Raw genomic sequence first — 16,963 nt, forward strand, 5'->3', positions numbered from 1 at the left:
AAAAAATCAATATTTTGTCATTTTTTTAAAAGTTCAAACTGAATTATAACATATCTATATTCATACAATTTCATAAATATGTCAAATATATAATGTACATATTTAAACATAAATATGATATAAACTCATTGGCCACCACCACATCACTCTAATTTAACGGTGTTAAGTAAAAACAAATGGCAAAATGACATTTCCCAGCATTAACATCATTCATGTTATAATGTGTTTCTGAGTGTGTTTATAATGTGTGTGTGTTGCCAGTCATTTCCCAGCATTTACATCATTCATGTTATAATGTGATTCTGAGTGTGTGTACAATGTGTTTGTGTGTGTGTGTGTGTGTGTGTGTGTGTGTGTGTGTGTGTGTGTGTGTGTGTTCTGCATGAGAAAATTCTGTAGTCTCAGCCCTTCATTGGGGTATGCATCTTTATTGGATTGTGTCAGATTTTGTGTATATATATATATAAGGATGAAGGATGATGGTTAAGTCATATTCCAGCAAACATATTTGGCAGTGATTAGCTATTTCAGCAGGAAAGACACATAGGAATAGGTTTACTAAATTAATACTTTCAATTATGCTAAAAACAATATATTTTTCAAGAATTGTTTTTTGTAGTAATGTGATCAACTAGAACTGAAATAAGGTGGGTTCATGAACTGTTAATATGTATATTAACAAAGATGTTTTATTATTGTTATTATTTAATTGATTTGCTGTTGTTTTAAGAAAATGGCAGATACTCAGACTAACATTATATGCATAAAATCACACATTCAAAAACTCAAACGTCTCAATTTAAAAGCACTGCATCTTTCACTACAGACACTAGAGGGAGCTTCAACATCACTTTCCCTCACTTTTCTCCAGTAAAGGTTCTATACGCTCATGCTAAAATTCCACCTATCTATTCTCCAAACCACTTATCCTCTTTAAGGTCATGGGGATACCAGAGCCTATCCCAGTGTCACACTAAAAGCTCACAGTATTTTATTTTATTTTTTTCTATCACACACATATCCATCAGCAAACAAATTCTAATTCTCCATTTAGCATTTCAGTTCATTTTAAACAAACATGCACATTTTTAGGATGATCTAGACAGTTGGTCTGTTCTATGTGTGTGACTCAAGCAGAGAGGATAATATATCTGCACAACACACACACACACAGACACACACACACAGAGACAGACAGCTGAGGCGTCAGGCATTTGTCTTTCTGCTGAGTGTTGACTTTCTGCATTTCTTCCTCAGTGTAGCGTTTTCTCTCTTTATGTCTGCCTTGATATTTTCTGATGTTTTGTGACCTCTCCTCTCTCTGTCGCTCTTTGTCAGTGCAGATGATAAATTATCTTTTGTGTTTCAGAAGTAGCTCTGAGCACTAGAGACAGGTCCCAAGAGGGGGGCCGGGGAGGATTTAACCTTCTCGCCCCCCAAGGAACCTGACGACCATGTCATGCCTCCCAACCGACTTCCCTTCCACAGGGTCGTGATACACAGTAATCACAGTCACATAGACTTCAAGGGTGGAGGGAGACAGCCTTCGCTTCAACCCATGCTGCAAAAAGAACAGCACGACTCTCTGTGAGAAGAACACCACTCAACGAACAGGTTCCACTGCAAGGCATAAGCGCTCATAGATGGTGCTCTGTCGAAGTGATGGTGTCTACTACCTCTTAGGGTAGGTCACCTAGATCCTCTGCATCCTGTCCAGGGACCAGACAGGAAGTTTCCAGAGGTCTGGACGCCCCATCTCTGAGTCTGTAGTTCCTTCCTCAGAGGAATCTGCCAGGGAGGGGCTGTCACAAGGAGCATTAGTACCACAAGTAGGACCTGCTCCTCGTCCTCCCTAAAGGCTCATTTGGGGAAATGCATACTTGCGCAGGCCCTGCGGCCAGCTGTGTGCCAGTGCATCCGTGTCAAGTGTTTCCTTGGTCAGGGAGTAAAACAACTGGTAGTGAGAGGTCTCTGGAGAGGCAAACAGGTCTACCTCAGAGGCTCTGAAACATCTCCAAATCAGCTGGAGCGTCTGGGGATGGAGTCTCCACTCTCCGGGGAGATCAGCTCTTGACAGCTCGTTGGGTACACGGTTGAGCAGACCCGGAATGTGAATGGCACGATGTGGCGGGCGAGTTGCGGCCTGCAACGGGAGTGTAGACTACCTTGTCCGCTGATGTACGCAACGGTTGCAGTGTTGTCCATTCGGACCAGCACACGCTTCCCTCGTAAGTGCTATCTGAGACGTTTCAAGTCAAGGCGTACTGTACAACTTTAGGCAGCTGATGTGCAGTTGGGGGCCATCCAAACTGTCAACACTGTATGCCCGTCATACATGGCCCCCCAGCCAGTTGTAGAGGCATCCGTGTAAACCACAGCATGCTTGGAGACCTGTTCCAGGGGCACTCATGCCCGGAGAAATGCAAGGTCTGACCATGGGGTGAAGGTTTGGCGGAAGCCCAGTGTGACTTGGACCTGGTGAATGGCGCATTACCACACCCACCTTGGTACTTTGCCATGGAGCCAATGTTGAAGTGTGAAGCGTGACTGCTGCTGCAGCTGCCATATGCCACATGAGCCTCTGAAACTGTTTCAGTGGGACTGCCGATCTGCTCTTGAACTTATTCAGGCAGTTCAACACCAACTGAGCACGTTCCCACATAAGGTGTGCTGTCTGTTTATCTGAATCCAACTCCATACCGAGAAAAGAGATCCTCTGCATCGAGAAGAGTTTGATCTTTTCCCATTTGACACGAAGGCCCAACCAACTGAGGTATGAGAGCACCAAGTCCCTGTGTTTGCACAACTGATCCTGAGCTAGTATGAGCCAGTCATCGAGGTAGTTAATGCAGATGCCCTGCTCTCTCAGGGGAACAAGGACTGCTTCTACAACTTACGTGAAGACACAGGGCCACAGGGACAGTCCGAAGGGCAGGGCCTTGTAATGATATGCTTGTCCTTCGAACACGAAACACAGCAATGGTCTATGGTGCACCCGAATATGCATTCCTGCATCATCATCTTGAACAGTTACCAGTGAAGAACCCAGTTCAAGACACGCAGGACCAAGATCGGTCATAGCCCACCTTTCTTGGGTACAGTGAAGTAGGGGCTGTCCTGGTGTCCTTCACCAGTAGGACTGTGATCTCAGCATGTAAGACAGGAGCATCGGCCGCCTTCCACTGACCTTGGGCAGACGCCAGGCAAACTAAATCGTATAGCCAAGTCTGATGGTCCGCAGGAGCAAGTGAGATGGATTGGGTAGCCAGGCACCCAGACTCCGCGCAAGCTGAACCAGTGGGACTACTGACGTGCTAGTGGTGGGGTAGTCTCAGCCTCAGACGCCACGCCCACTGACCGTTGGCTAAACATCTGATGCATATGGGACACAAAAGTGGAAACACTTCAGGAGTGTCGAAGTCATCATCGGACTGATTGAATTCTACAGAATTTTAACGTTCTGTCTGGAAACAAAGATACCATTGTGCCAAACCCCCTCAAGAAAGAAGAAAGCCGTAGTGTTTACAACTTTGACGATGAGCGCTTATCAGGGTCAACTAAACACTGGAGTTTAAAAAGTATGTGAAATATTTAAAGTTCACGGCACAGAATCTTTCAAATACGTCCGTGAGTTTTACACACCGGCCTGTTATTGTGGCAACATTTCCACGCCCCGAAACGTGATGCTGAATGAAACGAACTGTGATTGGTTGACATGTCGGTCAAAATGCCTAATGAGCGGGCCTTGACCAAAGAAATCTGCCATGAATTCCAGACCTTTAGCCGCAGTCTTGCTCCTTGCTCGAGGCTACTGCGGATGTGGCATGGAAGCGGAGGTGGACGCAGGGGACCGCCCTCAGCGACAAGCAGGCTGGGGTGCTGTGGACGGGTGGAGGCAGCAGCTGCCCGGGGGGGCAGTACGTGTCGGAATGCCTCATTCTGCTCCTGTGCAGCCGAGAACTGCTGTGCCATGTTCTCGACTGGGACACAGGGACCTTGACGAACTGAACTTGTCGGCGTTGCACCTGCTGCCTAGTTATACTCACGCTGAGATCAGTGGCAACTGGATACAATCATTGCATGCCAATTTGCATTGTATCGTTTAGTTTACACTCGAAGTGGATTGGTCTCTCTAAGTGAGATCTGACGTGACGTCGAGAGTGACTGACTGAAAGGGAACAATGTAGCATATTGTTATCAGATAATGAATACATAAAACCATCTAAATGCAAGTTATGCCATATTACTCAAATAAATTTTATCTTATTCTCCACTTGCCACTGGCATGCAGGGCTGCAGGTTGCGCAAACGTCACTGCTTTTTCTTTCAGATCTAGTTAGGTTTGGGAAAATTGCCATTTAATTTTTATCAGGTCGATCTCGGGTCAGGCTTCCTTTTTAAAAATGTATTTATTAGGGATTTAAAGATTAATTTAACTCGCAAAGCGATACAATTCATGATACTGATTTCACAATACAATTTTCTCACAATTTTTTTTTTTTTTTACAAAAATTAGATTTAAGACAAATTTGAAATGATAAAGTGTCCTTTTTTTTTGGACAAAATGCTGTAAATTTCTTTGTGAAATTTAAATATGTCAAATAACAAAACTAAATAGAAATTTTAAAACAAATACCAAATCAAATAAATAAATAATACAAATGAAAGTAACTCTCTGAAATCTCAAACTAAAGCTTTGCCTGTGCTCTCTATTTAAATTAGAGGCAACCACTGCATTTTAATCACAATCCAAACAAAAATGCTGCAAACATGCAGCATGAGCAGTTTTTTATTATTATTATTTCAATTAGTTTGAACACATTTGAAATTGGAAGCAAAACAGAATGGTATGACTTTTGTTTTGTGAAATTATGCTACATAAAACATCAGAAAGAAACAAAAACAGCAGACAGGCTGAATAAAAATGCAAAATTCACTTTCTGACAGCAGGTGGCATCTGATCTGATAGTAAACATCTGATAGTAAACATCCTATAGACATATTGCAGTTGAGCAAACACTCCAAAAAACACGTCTTGCAGATGTAAATGCAGATGCTAAATAGACGTCTCTGAGATGTGCATGTGCTATCAGAGACCATTCCTTTAAACGTGTAAGAGCTTTCCTCTGTTGTGCCACAAATATCTTCCTTTCAAATAACCTCAGTCTCTCTCTCCAGAACAGCCACTTCCGTAGACTCAAGACATACCAGACCATACTATTTATTCATCACACACACACACACACACACACACACACACACACACACACACACACACACACACACACACACATACACACACACATACACACACACACACACACACACACACACATGCATACATGCTTCAGTCTGCACAACACAGCATCACTGGGACACCTTTCCAGGAACAATCCCCCGATCCTGAACTCCACATTACGACAGAGCTCCTCCTGAATCTTTCCCTTTCAAGTGAACTGACAGAGGTTTCAGTAAAGGCTAATTTCATTATTGTCCTGGTACAGGATGCTGAGGCTTTCTAACCCCACTATAGCACTACATTTCCCAGGTATCCCTAGGGGCCAGATGCAGATAAGAAAAGCAGAACGTTTATAAATAAGTGAGCAGCGAAGCAGAACTCAGACTGTTAGCACAATGCCAGCCATTAATAAAAGAAGCAAACCCTGTATCTCAATGTGCCTACTTATACTACACCCTTAAAGAATGTACTCTTTTGGTGAAGAAAAAGTACACAATTTTGAGTGTGTAGTAGAAGAGTAGGAAAGCTTTGGGACATACTTCACGTCACACAACTGTCTTAAAGGACCGTTCTGTCGCACCTGTTACATGCACCCTGTCACTATAAACTGGCCTGTCAGTCATCTTGTCTCAGTTAACATCCTCCACACTTCATTCACAATTTACCATTCACTTCTTACCATACTGGAGAGTAAAGAAGTAGCTCGTTGCAGGTCTTTCATGCGGAGAACTCTGCTCATATTTTCTGCATAATGATGCATTTAAAAGTTAACGACCAAATGGATGTTTATAAAAGTTCACATTGCTGTTGCAGATGAAATATAACACGGATAACAATAAATAATACAGTATATATATAGTTTTTTACCAGCTTTAGTGGAGTGGGTGTTGGAGAATAACGGATCTCCGTTCACCGTCTGCCCCGCTGAGGAGGATATCTCCAGCCCCACTCCCGAACCAGAGACCAGCCAGCTGTCATCCCGCTGCACGGAGCAAGTGCCAGAGCCCACCGCAGCTGCAGAGCCTGAGCCGGACATGATGACAGAGCTAATCATCGCCCCGGAGCTAGGACTCGAGAGCGCGACTGACCAGGTGTGTGAGCCGGCAACAACGTGCATCATGGGAGTACTGGTGGAGATTGAGGGCTTGGAGGGAGGCCCCGCCCACCCTCCTGCTGCTGAGGGTGAGCTGCCACTGGTCACCACGGGCAGACTGGCCATCTGGCATACCGGGCACTTTCCCGGTGGGCCGACGTGCTTTTTTGGGCAGACTGCAAAAAAAAAAAAATTATCTCGGCTCCATGACCAGGCCCATAAAAGTGGTAGGCCTAGATCGGCGGCCCAATGTTTTTTCAATTGACACTGGGCTGCTGGCCCAAAACACTTTAGTCAAAAATATCACATAGGCTAGTTTTTTTTTCCTTCTGACAGACGCAGCCCATGAAACACGTAGCTCAGCGGCCCATTGGTTGTTTTCTTGATTGACACTGGACTGGCCCAATCATATCTTTGAACAGCACCATCTATGGGATTTCTGCCTGCACACAGTTTCAATGTGATCATGGAGAAGAAATGTAAAGGAGGTGCAGAGAAGCTGCGTGAGAGAAAAAAAACAGGCTCTTCAGGCAGACGCTGCCAAATGTGTCAAATTGACACGTTTTCGGCAGTAGCAGGACCTTCACCAGCTCCCGTGGCTGATGAAAGTGGTGGTGGTGTCGGCAGCAGTGGCATTAACAGTGTTAGTGAGGAGGAGACTCAAGAGGAGAGAGACAGAGATGAGGGAGTGAGGGTAGAACCTGCGGTAAGCCTTGATAAAAATGAGCCAAAAACAAGTGGTGGACAAACTGTTGATGATAACACTACAACAATAAAAGTAGGCAGGCTATACACTGTATGATTGCAGTTTGGCTAAGTGTGTGGGTGTAGAAAGCCATAACGTCAGTGTTAAAAAAGGTTGGAGCAACTAGTTAACAAGAATCAGTTGACCTTTAAGTTAGTTGTTTTACATCTTCCCGGCTAAGTAAAATATATTTTTTTTATTTATATTATGATGATGATCCCTTGTATTATTGTGAAAACGGAGTTCACAAGCATCCTTTTGACTAAGTTTACAGTTTATTCAGTGCTATACTTTGGAAAGCATTGATCATTTGATCAATCATTTATCATGTGTATGATGATGTGTATGATCATGTGTTTCTCCCTCACACACAGGATGCCATCACTTGTTCTTTATTGGAGGAGTTCACTTTATAACTTGGTAAGTTGGCAGTTTATCTCATACCAAAGACACCCGCCTATGATCAATAATTTATCCTATTTACTTTCTCTCTCTGTCACAGTCTTGAGTTTTAAGGATTCATCTAAGCAGGGTTCACATTCAACACCACTTTTTTTGAAGTACAGTATTTAATGTGTTAACTCTCACTGATTCTTGCTTACACATTACATGGCATTAGTAGTTTTAAAGACTAGGAGTTGGTATACATATTCAGGGCAGGGGAGCGCAAGGACGGGTGGTATTTGTGATCTTATGTGGTGGTGGGCCGGTCTGGGCCAAAATGCCTGGGACAATTTTTCAGTCCCAGTCCACCGCTGCTGGTCACTGGACCATATACAGAGGAACTTATGGACATTTTTGAAATGGATTTAATAGACTGGTTTGGGGAGGTAACTCCCAGTCGTCCTATGTCTCCACTGGTTCCGCCCAGCCCTGAATCTCCTGTATTTCCTCTGGTTCCGTCCAGCTCAAGTCCTCCTGTGTTCCCTCCCAGCCTCCCTCTCCCACCTCCTCCTAAACCAGCCAGTTCCTCAGCTCCATCTCCGCTGGTGCCTGTCAGTCCCTCAGTTCACCCTCAGTCAGCGCCATCTGGGCACTCTGATCCGCTACAGGACTTCCAGTCTCCAACTCCACCTTGGCCTGAGGATCCCCTGTCTCCGCTTCCAGCCTTCGAGTTCTGGACTCCACCTCTGTCCTTTGACCCATCGGCTCCACCTTGGCTCTTAACTCCCTCGTCTCCACCGTGGCCCGTCATCCCACCAGCTCCACTGGGTTCCCTCATCCCTCCGGCTCAACTGGGTTCCCTCATCCCTCCGGCTCCACCTTGGTCAGTCGTTGACCATCCGCCCCCTCGGGACTCCACTCCTATGGCTTCGCCTCATCACTACATCCCTCCATCTCTGTCAGGCTCCTCCTTCCCTCCGGCTCCACCTCCATCCTCAGTCACTCCGGCTCCACAGTGGTCTTCCGGAGCCCCGCCTCTGCCTCGGTCGCCTGAGCCTTCTGCTCCGCCTTGGCCCTCTGGATCCTCGGTGTCACCCTGGCTCTGCGGCTTCTCTGCTCCATCCTGGGCTCCTCCATCAGCTCAGTCTCCATCAGTCGGCCCCCTGGTGTTGTCGGCTCCCTCTCCACCATGGTTCCTCCCACCGTCGACTCCACCATGGGCCGCTATTCTGGCTGGTCTCTGGATTTCCATCTGGCTCCTCCTGCTCCGGGCTCCTCCCTGGCTCCTCCCTCCATCCACTCCACCCTGGTACTATGGTCTATTCTCCCTCTCCATTGCCTGCCCCTTGCCTGCCCCACACCCGCCTCCTGAACCCCCACCCTCCCTCCTCTGGACTATTTCTGTCGGTGCTGGGACGCACCGTTCTGGTAGGGGGCAACTGTCACAATCATGGACTTCTGTTCCCTTATTTGGTCATGTTCCTTTTTCTTGTTTAGTTAATTAACCCCACACCTGTTTCTGTTTCCCACTGATTACATTCACTATTTAAAGTCTGTGTTCTCCTTTATTCCTTTGTCCGCTATTAATGTCTGATGTTAGACTGTTTGGATTTGTGTTTGGATGTACCCTTTTTTTCTCCCGTGGATCATTAAAAGCCTTATTTGTTATCGCCTTCGTCGAGCATTTTACATTACACACCAACACGTTGTAACAACTTCTTAACTTCCATTTAATATTAATTGAAACTACACATTTTCAATAAATAACGTGCAATTAAGTGTCTAAAAACATTACATTCATGTCCATGAAATTCTATTCTGTGTGTGCACTAGTGAGAGAGAAGGATAAAGACAAGGTACAAGCAAAAAGTAAACAGTGAGATAAGAGTATGTGTGGTTAAGGAATTGGATTGGAAGAAACTTGGTGCACTACAATTGCCTATTGTCAGTGTAAGCTTGAGGAGTGCTGGATTTTTGCAGGGATATAGAAGGCAAATGACAGATCACAGCAATAGGTCAAGGAGGCCAAATGATAAGATAATTACAGCCTTTCAAAACAACCATGACCACAGATGCAAATCAATGAGCTATTTATAGAAAACCCTGCATCTCTGTAAAGACAGCCATACCTCATATAGACACTAATGAAGGCCTGTGAGAATACAGTTACTGCTTTAATGGGCCATATTCTGAATTCACTACTTCACTAGTAAATCTCAGTTTCACTTTTACCCTATATTTTACATTTAGTTAAAGAGATATGGTTGAAAGTAGTTATAGCAAGTGGTGTAGTGCATGGTATACACAGGTATATGGCATATACTCACTTCTTTATTATCAGTCAGTATTGCGTATATCCACTTCTAAATCCCATTCAGTTGTCCTGCATTAGGCAAAATTATGACAGTCCAGCACATGAGTAGCTAATCCAATCACATGCCAAAATTCCCTTAAAACACCCAATTAAGACAGTGATGAAGTCAGGACCGAGGCATAAACACTCTCATGCAGTGTGTTTCATTCATACTCGAAGCCAGAAAGTCCAAAACTGACACATAGAAGTAATAGTAAAATCCCTAATATGGATAAAGGCATCCAGCTATCATAGCCAAAGCAATCTCTTCTGTAGCTAAGCTGAATAAAAAGAAAGGTTTTGACTGAGAAACATGAAGACAATAAACACACGATTGCGACAATATACGGTTTATGTGTGTTTTTCAAGTCATCTCCAGGTAATAAAAAGCGTTTGAATAGTGCAGTGCTAATTGACATAGCATTTATCACAGTTGGCAAAAAAATATGCCTTCTGCCTTATTATGTGATAAAAAAAAAAAATAAATAAACTTGTTTGTATATAAACAAAACATAAAATTGTCATTAGGAAAACAAAGGAAAAATATTATAGAACACAAATGATTGGTTATTGTCCAGCAGTGCATTTGATTTCTCAGCCAATTAAAAGGGAAACATCAACAACAACAACAATAATAATAATAAAACCTGTTGGTTAGAGCAAATAGTCAGACACACTCAGAAGCAGAGCTGCACAATTCTGCATAAATGGAGAATCACAATATTTGTTTCAAATAGAGATCATGATGCAATAAAATAGCATGTGATTTTTACTAGAGGTTCTGACAAAATGTTAATTGTTTCTGTTTATTTGATTGCATTTCATTTTTATTTATTGCAAAATCTGCACATATTCTTTGGCTAATATTCATTTCATAATGATCCTTACTTTGTGAAGTCAAGCAGCAAATAATACTGCCCCATTTTAGGGTGAACTAAATATGCAAAACAAGTCTTGCATGTCACAGTTTATAACACATGGAGTTCATCCTTTGCTGGGCCACTAAAAAAAAAAAAAAAAAAAAAAGAAGAAGAAAATAAGAAAAAAAAAATGGAGGCATAAATGAAGAGTATTCTCACTTTTTACGGCACCACTACACCACTGGTCATATCAATGAAAATTATAGCTCCAAATATAATGTGATGGACCGTCTCAGTAAGTGAAATGTCTTTTAGCGATTTCCTGAAGCGTATTACCTGGTGAGATGATGTAGAAAAAATCTTTAAACTCATCCATCCAGACTTCAGCCAATCGTCTGTTGTTCTTGTTGATCACCTGACCAGTTCCACCAGGGAAGCTGTATGGTGTGGCCTTCCGGAACACGTGGCCTACATGAGAACATGTGACTATCTCTAGAGATCCTCCACACTGCCAGATCTATTTACACACATTCAAAATAAATAAAATTAGAATCAAGAAGGATCTTTAAAACTTGACCACATACAATTACAATAAAAAAAATAATAAAAAAAAATCAGCATGTATTTATGAATATAATAAGGCAGAACATCATCATTATGTGAGACATTTATGAATACCATGAAAGCTCTCACCCTAAAAGACATCTCAAGGTTTTCACCTCCCCATATGTCCATGCCTGAATCATAGGTGCCAATCTCTTCAAAATAGGTTCTGTCAATAGAGAACAGACCTCCTGCCATTGTGGGAGTTCTGTAGAAAAGATTCAAACAAAACCTCAGAATAAAATGATCTGACAGGGTGTATGCATTGTAGGATGTGTGTGTGTGTGTGTGTGTGTGTGCGTGTGTGTGTGTGTGTGCGTGTGTGTGTGTGTGTGTGTGTGTGTGTGTGTGTGTGTGTGTGTTTGTACGTGAGCCAGCATGTGTGTGTGTGTGTGTGTGTGTGTTTGTACTAACCATCAATAGATAGGTTAAGTGATGTGAACCACTGTAGTCTGTATAAGATAAACCTCTGATCAATAACCATCTTTATAGGGGTGTAATGATACATCAATAAGGATCAATAAATATCAGTAAATATCAATATGATGTATAGATGCAATGTGTAAGATAAATACATTAATAAATAATAATAATATATAATTTAACAATTAATAATTGTAATATATAAAATATATTTCATCAGACGACTGGTGATCTCATGTGTAACTAGGTTTTGTTGTTATTTTGGTTGCATTTGTGAGTTGTAATAAAAATGTTACTGTGTAAAAAACAATATACCGATTGCAGGTCTCTAAATCTAAACAAATCATATTCATATCACAGTATGTTTTGAGGTCCAAAATACAAGCCTTTTGTTTTTTACACTGACAAATGTTTGCTTTTGCATATCATTTTTGAAAGACATATGAAAGTAAAACTAGTTCAGTTTAAAACATTGCTTTATAAAAATCCTCAGGATAATGAAAGAAATGGTTTAAATAGTTGACTATATCAGGTGTTAGATTCACATCTTAGTGATAATGTAACTGGCAGTGCTGCAATGACAACTACTAAACCATTGTGCCGCCAACATTACATGCTGTCTGTTCAATTAACAAGAAAAATCAGCCATTAAGGCTTTGATTTATTTGGAATGAAGGCTCTGTCTCTTTACCATTGTAATGAATTGTGTGTGTTTTAAAGAAACAATATAGCACAGAAGATTTCATGGGTCATTCTCAGAGCCATTTGTGAATAATTAACAGAATACTGTACTTACATTATTCACATGAACAATTTAAATAAAACACAAATTTTATTACCGAACAGGAAGGGTTCTGTCCCCCTTGCGTCGGTCCATCTCTCTCTGAGGAACAGGATACCATCTGAAGTTGAGTTTCCAGTTGAATCCCCCATAGGTCATATCTGAGCCGGCCATGTACTCGAATGTCTCATCACTGATGACATCAATGATTGGACAGACCACAGCCCTCCTAGAATGACAAACAAAAATAACCCATTCACCTTCAGCCCAGTGTCACAGTGGAAAATTTTGACAAGAATTGCTTCAATTTTTTAACATATCAAATTACAGCCTTACTGTATATAAATGACTACAAACAAAGCATGAGAAAGCTAAGAAAAAAAAAGAATAGTTAAAAACGTCCCTCTATGCCAAATAAAATATCTGCTTTTTAGTTTACTTTAAGATTGGTAAGTCTTTAAAGCATTCCCATGATGCATACCTTTTGATTAACAAACATACACCTATAGAATGGCTCAAATGGTCATACCTTCCTAAGATCCTGGATTCAGATGAATTTCAGGTTTAAACTGGAAGCTTTAGCTAGTTAAAATACTTACCCCCAGTTTCACGGACAAGGCTTAAGCCTAGTCCCAGACTAAAATGCATGTTTGAGCTGTTTTAACTAAAAGAAACTTGCACTGATATATCTTAAAATATATTTGTGCCATTGTTATGTGTCAAGAAGCACACCAGTACTGTTTTTCTAAGGCACGTGTATAAAAGACACTTAAATGTCCTAATTAAACTATGACCTACTGTAAACCTGGCTTAGTCTAAGCCCTGACTGTGAAACCAGGCCTTAAAGTCATTTAACTGTATAACAGTCTAAAATTAATTTGCATTATGTCAGCCTGTCTGGATTTATTTTGCAATAATGCCCATCTGACTAGACATTATCCTTTGTGTAGCAGAAAAAATACCTTGACACATTTCCAAATAGAAACAGTCCACACTGTAGCTCATGCTTCCAGAATGTTAATTGGATAAACACCTCCAGCTTCAGCACCACTACACCAATTCTGATCAATGCAAACTCAGTACATGGACCGCATAATGCTATACACACCCAAATGACCAACTTATTCCTTACTGCTCTGTGATTCGGCCAGACATGGAAATAAAAATCTTCAAAGCATTCAGCACATAGCACATGCTCTCACAGAAAGGTTTCCTGTATCAAAGCACCTGAGCATGAGGCAGAGTGAGAATCTGAAAGTGAGTGTCTGAGTGAGTGTGCCTGTAAGAGTAACAAGATATTCTCAGTAATGCAATTCTGAATCTGTGTTCTGTACCTGAATCTGTGTGAATGTAATAAAGATCGCTTTACAAATGGAGGACACGTGACACTTACTGACCGGTAACAGGATTATACTTTTGAGAGACCATGAACCAAAGCAGCTGGAAAGGTAAGCATTCCAAGCAGGCAGTAGAACAAGTTTGTGCTTAAGTTGATTACTGGATCAAATTTATTTGTGTATAAATGTTTCTGTGGACTTCCACCCAAAACAACCAAACATTTAATAGTGTTTCTATTTTCCGGGACCCACTAGGGACGCAAGATGGTTTAAAATAATTTATAATGAGACAAAACAAACGTTAAAATAAGCTAAAACAGCTAAAAATCAAGATGTATTCTGACATATTTTTATTGTAACTGCCATATTTATTGAAAAACCAGGGTTTCACAGTTTTGGTAAACTTATAATTTAATTTAAATGTTAAAAGTTCTTATAATCCTAAATGACTGGAAAAACCAAGTAAATAAAATAAATGTAATAAAAAGTGTAAACTCTGGAATTATGGAGTTTAATTACTTATAATTGTTTCATTATTTTAATATATTGCCACTCCTAGTGTGAATAAAATTGTAATACCAGAAATATCAAACCTTACATGAATATCTTGGAATATTGTCTTTGGCAATAGGGGGCCTTGGAGTCAAAGAGGCTGGGAACCACTGCTCTACAGTACATTCACTGCTGTCTGACTAGAAGTTTATCGTAATTTAGTTTCTCTTAGAGCAAAAAGCATGAGAAAATTAAAAGCAAAAATAATATTCTCAAGTCTATAAAATGTAAAGTTTAGGGCTGTACACAGTCAAGCACACTCACCTGTCCTCTTTGATCCGGGCCAGCAGCGGTTCCAGCCACCCTACAGTGCACTCACAGTGGGCGTCCAGGAAGGTGATGACCTGTCCTCGTGTGGCAGCCGCCCCTCTTAGTCGTGCTCGGATCAAACCGGATCGCTGCTCCATCCTCAAAATTCGCACCGGAACCTCCAGAGTTGCAACATAGTCCTCTAATTTTTTCTTTAGAAAATCTGCAATCAATTAATCAATAAAAGCAGAGGTCATATACAGAGGTGAGATTATGGTGGACAGCTTCATATTACACACATCTTAAAGGGGTCACGAAGTGCCTTTATTATTTTGTACTGTTCTCTGAGGTACACTGTTATCAAGATTTTTACATCAAAAAACATCAAAATTTAGAAGTAATAGGCTATTTTCTGTCCTGTTTTAACCCCTCTCATCTGAACTCTCTGTTTGAATAGGTGTGGTGGATTGATTGACGACACAGAAGTAAACACCTACTGCTATGATAGGCTAACAGTTGTGTATGTTTGACAGTCCTTCATAGACGCATGATGCTGTGATTTAGGTTAAAAACGCATAAATACTCAATACATATCAAGCGATCTGTAATAACAAACAAAGCAATAGTGTCCACGTAATAAAAACAGTTCTTCACACTTGTGTGGTGCGACATTACTTTCAGATCCAATATAGTTGACACAGCATCATCTTTTATTTTCAATCTGTCTGAAAATCATGTGCTGAATTGTGCCTTGTTTGTAAACGAATCCATGGTAAAATGAAGTAAAGAAAGGACCAAGTTCTTACTGATGTGGTCTGGAACTTCATTAAAAATACATTGAAAATAAAGTTCATCCACTTTTTCCTAATGTTGGGATCAGAAGGAAGGTGATGCAAGGATTGCTTTTCCACAGCTTGGCATAGTGTTCTGTTGCCTTCTGAGCATCTTTATCGTTTGATTTCTGCATAGACCTGCATTTGCCTCTCTTGTTATTCACACTACATGCGTGAATCAGTGGGCGGAGCTAAACAGGCAGTGATGTAGAAGCAGGCATTGATCTTCTTGTGCGGAGTTTTGGCAGATTGGCTTCAATATAAACTGTTTTTAGACTAATGAGAGAGTTTTGAGTTCTGAAACTTACAGGATGTTTTTATAGCGCAATAACCTCTTATATGTCAAAAGATCAAGGTCATTTTGATTTCTCAGTTCATGACCCCTTTAATGTTTCCTCACTCACGTCTCTAAGAAGCTGAGTGACATTTATGGACTAAATAAACTTTAGAGATAATTTGTTGCCAACATTCATATAAACGATGACACTGGAGATATTCTGCCATAGTGAATATTGTGATACATCGAAAACATTGTGAGCATTGTAATATTGAAGGAATAACTCGACATGCAAATATTATTAAAATTATCAGTTAATAAACTGATGTGATTAGGACCTCTCTCGCTGGCATCATCCACCAGCAGAATCTCGAGCAGCAGGTGTCTGGGCGAGCGGTTTATGGCGCTGTGTATGGTTCTTAGAAGTGTGCTCCAGGCTTCATTATGAAACACAATTACAATGCTGGTGTTTGGAAGGTCATCAGGGTAAGTCTTGGTTTTACAGCTGAGGAACACACAAGAACAGAGTTAATATGATAAAAAGAACAATTTTTTTTGACATACAGAGTCAAATAAACTTTGTTTGCATAGTGCTTTTCACAATACACACTGTTTCAAACAATACACACTGTTTCAAAGAAGCTTTGCAGAGAACCCTGATGTTAATGTTTATTATATTGTAATATCTTAAAGGGATATTTCACCCAAAAATGAAAATTTGATGTTTATCTGCTTACCCCCAGGGCATCCAAGATGTAGGTGAATTTGTTTCTTCAGCAGAACAACTCAAACCATTGCAGTCTGTCAGTCATATAATGTAAGTGAATTGGAATCACTGCTTTGAGAGTCAAAAAAATATACACAAACAAAACTAAATTCAACCCTGCAGCTCGTGATGATACATTCATGTGTAAAGACACTAAACGATTGGTCTGTGCAAAAAACTGAACAGTATTTATATATATTTTTTTTAAACTCTGATTCACCTCAGTGTCCGAACTGTTATGAGTGCATTCTCAGCAGCAGGCGCGTGATGCGTCTTCTTCTTTACGGCAGATTGCAGACTTATAAATGCATTACTGCCACCTATCTCTCAAATGCACTCCTAATTGGGATTGTAGATAGATTGTACTGTTATAAATACAATATAAATACTGTTCAGTCTCTTGCACAGACTGATTGTTTCATGCCTTTACACATCAATGTATCGTCACGAGCCACAGGGTTTAATTTG

General features: G+C 41.1%; 1 protein-coding gene across 6 annotated transcripts in view; it reads right to left on the minus strand.

The window, feature by feature from the left end:
- galnt13 (UDP-N-acetyl-alpha-D-galactosamine:polypeptide N-acetylgalactosaminyltransferase 13) overlaps positions 1–16,963 on the minus strand; it is a 70,344-nt gene that overhangs the window by 27,999 nt on the left and 25,382 nt on the right. For all 6 annotated transcript variants that reach the window (XM_042763114.1, XM_042763113.1, XM_042763112.1 and 3 more), the window contains 5 exons: positions 16,068–16,234; positions 14,635–14,842; positions 12,540–12,710; positions 11,368–11,485; positions 11,011–11,191 (listed from right to left, as the gene is read on the minus strand). In XM_042763114.1, coding sequence (XP_042619048.1) covers positions 11,011–11,191; positions 11,368–11,485; positions 12,540–12,710; positions 14,635–14,842; positions 16,068–16,234 — 845 coding nt within the window. The remainder of the gene's footprint in view (positions 1–11,010; positions 11,192–11,367; positions 11,486–12,539; positions 12,711–14,634; positions 14,843–16,067; positions 16,235–16,963) is intronic.

This window comes from Cyprinus carpio, chromosome A9 (genome assembly GCF_018340385.1).
Source record: "Cyprinus carpio isolate SPL01 chromosome A9, ASM1834038v1, whole genome shotgun sequence".
NCBI lineage: Eukaryota > Metazoa > Chordata > Actinopteri > Cypriniformes > Cyprinidae > Cyprinus > Cyprinus carpio.